An 11,815-nucleotide genomic window follows, 5' to 3' on the forward strand; every position below is an offset into this window, starting at 1 on the left:
AGTTGATTTTATAAAGCATTGTTCCTTAACTACTGGTCCTGTTTAAGAGTTTACGGTCATAGAGATATATCAAAGAAATTCTACATCCAGTTCTCACGCCAAGATGTATTCCATTGGCCCTTGTCTTGTAGCCCTGAAGCATTATTAAAATATGTATATTTTCTTTTTAGGCACAAACGAAAAGTTACAAACTTATTGCCTTCGAAATCATCAGCGCCCAGTCAGAGCTCAGGGTCGCAGAGACGGGCCCCACCGCCGGCGCCGCTATACGAAGACTTACAAGATCTCCCTAGAAGGCCACCTCTGCCTCATAGACCTCAAGAATTGGAACCGCAGTTGGAGGTAAAAAAATATCTGTATGGTTGTTAAGCCGATAGAATAAATTTTCCAAATCCAAGACTCTCATCAAGAATTGGCGACGAAGCCATCGTTCTGACACTCTTGAGATAAAAGTTGGAATGGTAAACATTCATTGTAACCATGTTGACTAAAATACGCCAAAAATCATAATGTTTGCACTAAATATTTCCAAGCGAATTTGAACCTCACGAGTACTGTCTATATTTATTGCTAAAGCCACACTGTGGACAATACAGTGATGGATCAGTGATGGCTATCTATGGCTTGCTATGAGGACTGTGGAGTTGGTTATAGCGCGTATTCTATGATATCACCATTTTGATTTGCTCCGAAATGCAGTGCTTTGTTCTGTGTTAAATGATAAGCTAGCCAATAGTCAAGATAGTTAAGACTTTTGCATTTTTGACGACAGCATTTTTCTTATGATGGCCTGAAGTAGCCCCTTAATGCCAACAAAATGCTAATAAAAATGATGAAATATTTGATATGGGTCGTACGTCAAATCTACTGTATGTTTTCATCTTGGTTTAAGGTATTAGGAACCACACGAAATAATGTTAAAACACAATGTTAGAATCTTAAATTCAGTTGAAATGTATTAATTTTATCTCTTTTTTTTTTCAACAAATCTCTACCAATGTTCTGGAATTTCGTCACATAGTTTTTATTTGGGTATGGTATTAATATATCACCGATTTATGTGATTTTTAAGATAGTAATAACATTAACCCACTATCACTGTGCGACAGAGTCTTTTTGTTAATCTTTATAACTATTTTTTACTTATGTTTGCTAGTAAACTTCTATTAGTCCGTCATAATAACAGGCCCGGTGTCTTAAAAAGATTACTCAAGAGTATAATTTTCAAAGGCAGCAGTTTGTTTCGAAGACAATACGGTATTTTAGTCGACAAGTTTACTCTTCAAAGTTTCAATGCCCAAATTTCCTAGCAAGTATTACTTTAATTCGTTATTTTATGCCAAATTGTCAAAAGCCAATTAGTGAACCGTCAAAACTTTTGTTCTCAAAGTGCGTCATGTCTAGACTTGATATTACTTTTGACATTATAATTGAGTTTAAAATGTTCATCGTTTTAATAATTGTAAGTTTGTAACGAAGTGCCAGATGGTTGACGGTGTTTTAATTACTTAATATTTTGATTTTAATTAATCGTTTTTTGATTATCCTCTCAGTTCAAAATTTGAATTGATTTCGACACAAAATAATATCTGCACTAATTAAGAAAGTAGTGTACTTAAGAAATTTATTTTGAATCTAGTTAGTTTGGTATTATTTTAAATTCATTGAAACTGAGGCACATGAAGTATTTCAAAATCAGATTCTATAAAATTAAAGGCATTTTTTTGGTATCCTTGCAGATGGTGGAAACAAGGAGACCAAACTGTCCTGGCCGCGTGTTCGTTTGCGGCTCAGGCAACACATGGCGAGGTGGGAACTCGTGCGGCGGCGAGACCTGTGGAGCTCCTCTTTACGAAGAACTACCACACCGGTCTGATGACTCCGTACACAGCGACGATCACTTCGCAGAAGACGAACTGAGCTTAGTCGGTGAAGCGGCGCCTTGTCGAACTTGCTCCAGACCTCCAGCGCCACAGTCTTTACAGCATAGACCGAGACATCAACGACTAGACCGTAGACCCAAATCTCTAGAAAGAAGGAGAGCACAACATCGGATCCCTCGACACATGCACCCGCCAGATCCTTCAGAATTCCATGAAGGTGTGCTTTTGGATGCGTTGCTTCGGTTATACCCTCAAGTTGGGACTGTTGGCGCTAGACCAGGCCCCGTGCCCGTCGGTGCGGGTGGCGCATGGCCTGGCGGTGAATTACCCGGGATCCAATGCTGGAGAGGACCGAGAGCTTCACCGAAACCTCCTAGCGGCGATTCTTCTTTCGGCTCAGATTCGGGATACAGCAACAATACGTGTGGAACTTGTGGGACCAGGGCGTCTTCTCGTCATAGGCTGTCAGCGGAAATGCCTATGTCATGAGCACAATATGCTTTAAGACTTTAACCGCTCACGGTCTGAATTACGATCAACTGATCAAGTGATGAATGATAATGATATTTGCGGGAATTAACGTAATTTTTAATACCGTAGATTCCTTAACGAGGGCCTAAATTGGATGGCCTATTCTTTTCATGCCTTCTTCGATAATAATGTGACTTAAAAAACCTGTTGTTTCTGATTTTTACTAAAGTAATCGAGTAGGGACTTCCACTTCTGTAAAATATCGCTTCGTAGGCTAGTCCCTGAATAGATACTAGCGTCATTACTATAAATTATAATATTATTTTTAGTGTTAAAATTTGTTTTTTTTTTTTTTTTTGTACAAACCAATCATGACCATATTTCGTAGGCTTAGAAGTTTCGTCCTAGTAAGTTAATTCGAGCTAGTCCTAAAATTACAAGATTTCACAATGTGATTCGAAATAAATACGTTTTTTTTGTAAATTTCTAAGCTATGTTTATCGATAAGTTGTTTCCACGGAATGTAGATACTGTACAAAAACTTAGTTAAATAAATTATACTTTAAGATTGAATTTTGTAATCATATCAAGTGTAATTAATACGAAAAAAATCACACAGACCTTTTAAGGCGATAGACAATTTCCGTTTTAGTTCCATTGCTGAGCCTAAGATCGCTTAATTATTTTTTTGGCAGAGATCTGCAGAGGGTTCAACTGACTAAGCTGGCGCTAAGTTGTTGCGGCAACGCATCGATGCGCGCTAAGGAATATGTAGGCAGAACCTCGGGGATTCCCCGTAAAAATTCAAGCATCAGTAATCAAAGGTTTTTCTTTTGTATTTACTGGTTATTATTATCTTTTTTTAATGATTTCATTAATTAAAATTTTAATGATGAATTATTTATGATATTGTATTGTGGGGTATGTCGGAGTCGAATCGACTAAAACCTCCTGTCGCTCAACAACCCACGTCCGAACCTCGCATGAGACAGAACTCATGAAAAGGCAAAGGGGGTAGAGTGAAGCGTTTAGTGCAGAGCACATCTCTCCCATTACCCTCCCTCTCGGGAACCAAACGCGTCTGGCCTTGTTACGTCTGAATAGTGGGTTGTTGTTGCAAAATAAGTAATACTGTGTATTCTCCCGTCTTTAATACATTTAAACATGTGGCTTAAAAGAACCGTTCTCGAATATGAAATTTTTGGACTTTTTCCAACACGCAACGTAAGACAATTAAAAGCACATGACGCATGGGGTCAAGGGCCTCGCGTGACGCGCAATGTATAGGAAAATAACGCGAATTAGCAATGTTTTTTTTTTTATATTAAGCTACTTTATTTATTGACCACTGACAAGATACAATGTTTTTTTAAACAATTCTGTATGACGAATGAAATTGTTAATGAAATGTATTATGTAAATCGCTCATGGAAATGTATGACTGTCTTTCTTCCTGGGGAACACTATGTTGTTACTTAGTTAATTTTTATTTTTATTTAATTAAGTATCTTATTTATTTTTTGTTTTGTTCACCGATACTGTCTGTATGTATCACTCACTTATGTTCCGTTTTTTTTATAAATTATATATGAAGAGCACAATAAAACATAACAATAAAAAATACATTTTTATGAAAGCCTTTTATTTTATTTTCACCTTTCAATGATACAATATGATGTCGTAGGAATACACATGTTAACAATTAACTCGCTCCCTATATATTTTTTCCTACCTTTTTTTTATTGCTTAGATGGGTGGACGAGCTCACAGCCCACCTGGTTTAAAGTGGTTACTAGAGCCCATAGACATCTACAACGTAAATGCGCCTTGAGATATAAGTTCTAAGGTCTCAAGTATAGTTACAACGGCTGCCCCATCCTTCAAACCGAAACGCATTACTGCTTCACGGCAGAAGTGTGGTGATACCTACCCACGCGGAATCACAAGAGGACCTACCACCAGTAAATTGGTTGGTATTCTAAGGGGCTATTCCAGTTTCGCGCAGACGGGTAGGTGAGCTCACGGGCTCAACCTGAGAGAATTTGTCTTGAATAGACCTCAAATAGCCCAAACAACTTGGGCAATGAGTTCGAAAACTATTTCTAAAAAACATCTATAATTTAATAACAACGATGTCACAAAACGATCAAATCTTATTAAGCAATTGTCGACCTTGTTTTCAGTGCATTAACAACGTAAGTTGTCTAGCGAACGAACAAAGTTTTTAATTTTAGTATCATCTGTACAGTCGCGTACAATACGAATAGAGCTGTCGCGCTGTACAGTCACAACTAAATATTAAACGGGACGCCGCCAGACAGTTTCCGCTTGTAAATTGAAGTCATTTAATAGTGTTGCTAGATTAAAAAATGAAATTAATCTTCATATTGAAATAGGTTGAGTTTTTTATATTTAATGTTAGGAAACCGTTCCTTCACACACGTAGTAGCGTTTTTATTTTAAAAAATCGTGAATATCTTTATTTATTTAAACTCCTGGGCGTATTATGAGCATCTTAGAATTCTTAGGATAGGTGCCACTAATCCGGCTCTTTCTGCCGCGTAGCAGTCATTCGTTTCGGTTTGAAGAATGAAAACCCTTTATAGCATACCATCATGATTTAGATTTCATGACTCAGTGTTTGCGGAATTGACATAGTGGTGGCTATACGCTTCGTATCTTCTGTCGAGCTCGTCTTCAAATACAACAATAGCAATAATTTTTTTTAAAGGTATTCTAATTTTTTTTTTATATCGCAATTAATATAGACGCTTCTCTTTGAATTTTTTCTATTACTATAGAATGGTTTGTGAAACAATTCGAATTTATGTATCTTATTTGATATATTATTTGAATACTAAAAAATATACAAAGAGTCTATGTAGAGGCTTATGCGTACAATTTCAAACCACCATTATTTATTTTTCCCCACTTATGCTCATGCCTTGAGAGGCTATTTCAGCCTCTCCTTAACGTGTAGTTGAGCTCACGGAGCTCAAACCAGGAGTGTTGCTAACACTAGCCCTAGCAAGAGTAGTGCTTCACTGAATATACCACCGGATTGGAAACGCGACCCACTGAGAAGATCCGGCGAGAAACTCTGTGGGTTGTGTCTAAAGCTGGGTACTCACCTAGCTGTGTAGCACGTAACGTAACAGATACTGTATCAACCTGCAAGTGGGTACGGCTGGTCCACGGTCTACAGCGTATCTAGCTACGAGTTGCCACGAGCACACTGCGAGCCGCCTTTGTGTTCGCAGTGATACCGCCACTCAGCGGGTCACTGCGAACTTGCTGCGCTCCTTCCGCGAGCGGCTCGCAGCGGCCTCGTGCCTACGTACTCACTGGATACTGTATCTGTTACGTTACGTGCTACACGGCTAGGTGAGTACCCAGCTTATGAGTCAATTTACTCGTCGAGCCCTTCGTCGCAAGCGACGGGTTCGGCGAGGACGGTGACCGGTGCTTGAGATACCACCATTACATTGAAACTTTTTCGCTTCAACACTAATTTGGGTGCGTATAAAACTTCACTATTCTAATATTATTTCACGCATCCAGCAAATATAATCTTCATATTCGTTCAACAAATATTAATAATCTCGCTAAGATTTTGATTTATACGCCTAAAGGGGCACTCTCGGCTATAATTCACAAGCACACGGACAGACAAAAGAAGCACCAAAAGCGTCGCGTCAACGTTAATAAACAGCATTCTGAATAAATTAATTCATTTAGATGGAAAATCCGCGGGCCTTTCCTAGCTCATTATGATGAATGTTTTTATCAAATTCATTTGGCAACATTAGTTTATGTAAAAATAATTGGCTAATAATATTATGTATATTTTTATTAATATCATTTAATGTATTTAATGAATATTTGTGGAATTACTGGAATTATTATACGCCTGTACCCTGAAATACCATTATTCTACCGCGTTCTTAATTTTATAGTTTCAATTATATTAAAATAAAATAGCACTTCAACTTTCAACATAATTTTTTACATTGCCAATTTGCCTATTTCTGCCGCGATCAATTGTGAAGAGAAGACAGACGATGTCACAATGTAATTAAGACTTTTCAACATTGGGAGCACGGATTTTTAGATTTTCAATTTGCCCATTTCTGCCGCGAAACATTCCCTTGCATTGCATTATTAAGCGAGTCAATACAAATAACATTTAGAAGATCGATTAGGTAGGCGTGGGTTCGCCAGCTAATCTATGGTAATAAAAGGCTCGTATAACATGATTATATTCTCAAATCCAAAGACTACGCGCACACGTAAACGACGGCAATTTTCTCTAACACTGTTCTCAATGTTACTGACAAATCGCTTTGTTGGCTTCTCCGCCTCCGGCTGCAATTTCGACGACGCTCTAAAGACTGTAAGCGCACGGATATTCATGAGATATACAGATATTATTATAATATTTCTTATTTGCTTATATCGGCGGACGAATTCGTGGCTGCTACTGTAATCTATAGACATCACGAATTAAAGACTTTCAAATAATCTAGAATTGATTTTATTAATACGCTTTTATTAGCTTCATACGTATGTTAGTATGTAACGGACTGGTGGTAGGACCTCTTGTGAGTCCGCGCGGGTAGGTACCACCACCCTGCCCATTTCTGCCGTGAAGCAGTAATGCGTTACGGTTTGAAGGTAGGGCCGTTGTAACTATACTAGACCTTAGAACTTATATCTCAAGGTGGGTGGCGCATTTACGATGCAGATGTCTATGGGCTCCAGTAACCACCTAACACCAGGTGGGCTGTGAGCTTGTCCACCCATCTGAGCAATAAAAAAAAAAACATGATTTTGATCTTTCAAAACGTCGGATTAACTCGAAATTTGGCATACTTATTAAGGACCGATGACAATTCAATATTTGAAATAGTTTGATCCGTTATCCTTACTAGGATAATCAGGTTAGCATTTTTTTGTTTTCCTGAGACCCGGAGTGTGTGCGTCATGACCAAGAAGGGAAACTACGAGGCGCGCCGTTCACCTATTTCTCGGACTTTTTAAAAAAAATTTAAGAATTTTTTAAGAATTTTTCTAAAAAAATAGAAAAAATTGAAATTCAACTCCTTCTCGGGTCGTTTTCCTCATTACTGAGGGTCGTGACTCCCCTGCTGCATCAGTTTCTCCCGTACGATTTCCCTGCTGCGATGCTTAGCTTCAAATTCAACAAAAAAATTAAAAATAAATAATAGTTTAAAAAAAAAAAACTATTTTATAGAAAAATCCAACCAAAAATATTTTTTTCTTACACTATTTTAATACAAATTTATTAAAATTTATTTTCTATTTCTTAGTGGATTTTTCTATGAAAGCGTATTTTTATAGTTTTTTTTAAACTATTATTTGTTTTATTACTTAGACGGGCAGTGTCCACTTGGTGTTAACTAGTTACTGGAGTCCATAGGCAGTGTGACGGTAGCCATCATGTAACACAAGATATTTGACAGATGCCTGAATCTCGCTTACGACATTTTCAAGACAAGCCTGCACATATTTTTTTCACTGGTGGTAGGACCTCTTGTGAGTCCGCACGGGTAGATACCACCACCCCGCCTATTTCTGCCGTGAAGCAGTAATGCGTTTCGGTTTGAAGGGTGGGGTAGCCGTTGTAACTATACTGAGACCTTAGAACTTATATCTCAAGGTGGGTGGCGCATTTACATTGTAGATGTCTATGGGCTCCAGTAACCACTTAACACCAGGTGGGCTGTGAGCTCGTCCACCCATCTAAGCAATAAAAAAAAAAATATATATATACAAGTCCCGAACAACAATATTCGGACCGTCGCGTCGGTCTACCGAGAAATATCACCCGCAAAGCATAAACAGCGTAAATGCCAACCCCCACATTTGAGATATGAGTTTTAGGTCTCAGTTCTATAGTACCGCGTTTTGACCATTCTTTAAATCATAACGCTTTGCTCATTCGCAGCAGAAATAGCCAAAGTGGTCATAACTATCGCTGTCGGCTTACAATAACACCTTACCATAATAATAACCTGTACTGGTGATAGGACGTCTTGTGAGACCTTACAACTCATGTCTCAAGATGGCATTCACGTTGTAGATGTCTATGAGCTCCGGTGACCACTTAACACCAGTTGGGCTGTGAGCTTGTCCATTCATCTAAGCAATAAAAAATACCAAAATGAATACATGTTATGATAATTGTAATTTTAAAATTTTGTTTAACCAAACTGCCGGTTTTTAATTCTGGCATAACCGTTTCACTCGCCATTCATAGTCTAAACGCTTTATCTATTAGGCTACAACATTGTACATATCGACGCTTGAAAGGCAAACGTGACTAAGCGATAATAACTGCTTTGTACATAAATGATAGGCAATAACCATATTCGATGAGCAAAAAAAAAATTCTGGGTCTATTAAAATCATTTCAATCCTACAGCTACTAGCTAGATTCTACTACAGCTAGATTCGTTAAAATAAATTTTGTTTTCAGGTATGTCAACTTTAAATTAGTCTACTGTAAAGTTCACGCATTGTCGCTTAGTCACGTTTGCCTTTCAAGCGTCGATATAATTCACGTACTCAGAGAGTATAAATTTAGTTTATAAAATAGTCATTTCCCATTGCCCAATTAAAATATTCATCGAAACGATTATATCATGCATTTAACAAAATCTGCGCCCATAATTTGCGAGTCGGTACACTCTGCCGCGAAGAATGCAATTCATTTCGCGGCCGTCACAAAACTGTTCTGTCATTCGCGACAAACTCTGCGCTTATAAATAAACACGCGTAAATTCTGTACTAACTCGACAAAATGTAGAATACTTTGACCGGCTCGTTTAGTTATATCATCCGACATTGTTTGGAGCTCATCTTAAATAATATATAGTTAATAATAATATCTGGTGGACCAGTACCCAAGAGATTCATTGAAAAAAAGGCACTACAGAGTTTGTCAAGTGACTTGAAATGACTTGTATTACCAATAGAAACGTATGAATCGACCAGTATTTTAGTATTTTTTCCGTGGCTCCAAGGTTCGTACAAGTTCAGAGTACAAGTAATGTTAAATGATTATCTAACCAATCGACATCACAATATAAAGGTCGCTACAATTGTATTTTTAGGATTGAAGGATTACTGGTGGCTCGGAAGCCTTTTCAGCTTCACCAGGACAGGTGGGCGAGCCCGAACTCAGCCAAGAGGGGTGGGATGTACTAACAGATTTTTTTCCCTACCTAAGCTAATAGCCTTCAGAGGCTATTTCAGCGTAACCGTAACTAGTAGGTGGGCTCGCGGGACTCAAACCTGACAACGTTGCTAACACGAACCCTAGCAAGAGCCGTGATTCGCAGAATCTACCACCGGATCGGAAAGCGACTCACTGAGAAGATCCGGCGAGAAACTCAGTGGGCTGTGTCTGAGGGTTAAACTTACAGCTAGAGACCGAACAAGTCAAGAGCAGCTGCTTCCCGAGTGAATCTACTACCGGATCGTAATCGCGACCCGCTGAGAAGATCCGGCAAGAAACTCAGTGGGTTACGTTTGAACTCTTTACTGAGTTTGACGAGTAAGGTTACTACAGTCCTTAGCCTGCTCCTAGTGCTAGAGCTGAAGGCGTCTAATGCAAGAGTTATTGGATCTGATGGATCCGTTAGGACCTGTATGTACTGCCACTATTATTGTATTGACCGCTTCACTCATGCGATTTCGATACAAACACCATTCTAAATATCGATTTCTTAAGAATAACACCACCAACCTCCGATCGAGGACTCGACAATTTAAATATAGCATTAAAACGTTAACGCACTGCGTAGCGTCGCTTTTGTGGGGACACAAGGAACAAACGGCAGCGCGCCCTTTGATACTAACTTTTATTTTCAGCCAATTTCATGGCAGACGGCATTAGTTGCCAGGTGCCCGGCAAAAATAAACGTTAGGCGCCGTTCTGTTTAAAAAAAAAAAAAGAAACAAAACAACCGTCAGTTACATTGTTTGATTTGTATTCGTGATTTGTTTGATGTCAATGTGTCGCGTTTAATTGATTCTATGCGCGGACAGTATGAATTTCTATTTTACTTGACAACAAATGCGGTGTCTGCTTTGATATTTCATTTCAATGTTCAGCTTATTATTTGGGGTTTTGGTATTTGATTTGCTGAAACGATTTGTTTGGGGTCTATCGAACCCGGTTGTTTCATGATCTTGGGTGTTTCTGCGGCGAAACAGTCATGTATTCTAGTTTCATGGGATCGGCAGGCATTACGCAGTAAAACTGAGACTTCAGCCTCATGTATCAAGATGGTAGTGTTCACGGTGTAACATTGATGAGTTCCAGTAACCATAAAATCGAAAGAGCTATGAATTCATTCACGGAAAAGAAAGAAAAAGAAAGTTGTTTGAAAACTAAAGGAACACTCTGAGATAACAAACAGAAAAAAAAAAAATTAGTTGAATTCTTTTTTATCCTGTTCATCCTGGTCAGGACCTTGAAACTGATATACTTTAAGACATTTTTTTTAAAATGGAAACTCTCGACATCTTGTAGCGGATGCCCCTAAACTTATATCTTGTTAAAGTTAAGGCATTTAATTATTGTATTAACTAAACACAGAAAATAAAAATAAATATAAATCATACAAGCCTTTATTTGTTATAGACAAATTGATTAAATTTTATCAATTTGTGGTTTCTGAAAATTTACAAAATCCTTAATTAAAAATAAAATGTAGGGTAGTTGTTAATATGTTACTACCATCTACAACAGGAGCAATGGGAAACTAATCGAAGCGAAGCAATATAGTGGCGGATGCCCCTAAAAATTTTTGTGCAGCTCTTGAGTTGCTTATCTATAACTAATTTATGTGTATGATTCTGTAAGGATTAGAGCGAAGTTATAAAATTAATGTATCGTCATCGGCCCTTAACGCGTGTGTATATTTTTAAGTTTATCGGTTAGTTTGAAGTCGGTGAAAATGATGTTTAAAAATTCCGCGCGACGAAGCTTGAGTAAAAGGCGATGTCAATGATAATAATGATAGGAACGATGATGTTGTGTAACTAATACTGAGACTTTAGAACTTATATCTCAAGGTGGGTGGCGCATTTACGTTGTAGATGTCTATGGGCTCCAGTAACCACTTAACACCAGGTGGGCTGTGAGCTCGTCCATCCATCTAAGCAATAAAAAATATTCAAAAAAATTGCTGAATATGAGGGTGAAAGGATGAAAAGTGAGAGGTAAACGATCAGGGTGTACAGATAAAAAGAAGGCTTCCCTTCCTTGGTGAGGATATGAGTGGGACGATCCTCCACCGTGACTCGCAGATTTCCATCCCCGCTTCGAACCCCGCAGCCATCGCCCCGGTCCCACCCTAGAAATTTGAATTCTGTTATCGGATAATCTATATGTCGGCGCACGTCAGGGATGGCTAAGCGGTAGTTTCCGT

At 38.4% G+C, this 11,815-nt stretch overlaps 1 protein-coding gene across 3 annotated transcripts in view; it reads left to right on the top strand.

Annotated features, from left to right (window-relative positions):
* The window catches only part of pxb (putative Hedgehog signaling attenuator pxb), a 211,150-nt gene extending 207,160 nt beyond the window's left edge, over positions 1 to 3,990 (top strand). For all 3 annotated transcript variants that reach the window (XM_089738571.1, XM_028175569.2, XM_089738572.1), the window contains 2 exons: positions 171 to 342; positions 1,740 to 3,990. In XM_089738571.1, coding sequence (XP_089594697.1) covers positions 171 to 342; positions 1,740 to 2,372 — 805 coding nt within the window. In that variant the 3' untranslated portion in view covers positions 2,373 to 3,990. The remainder of the gene's footprint in view (positions 1 to 170; positions 343 to 1,739) is intronic.
* Positions 3,991 to 11,815: the final 7,825 nt, after the last annotated feature.

Source organism: Bombyx mandarina, chromosome 25 (genome assembly GCF_030267445.1).
Source record: "Bombyx mandarina strain Sakado chromosome 25, ASM3026744v2".
NCBI lineage: Eukaryota > Metazoa > Arthropoda > Insecta > Lepidoptera > Bombycidae > Bombyx > Bombyx mandarina.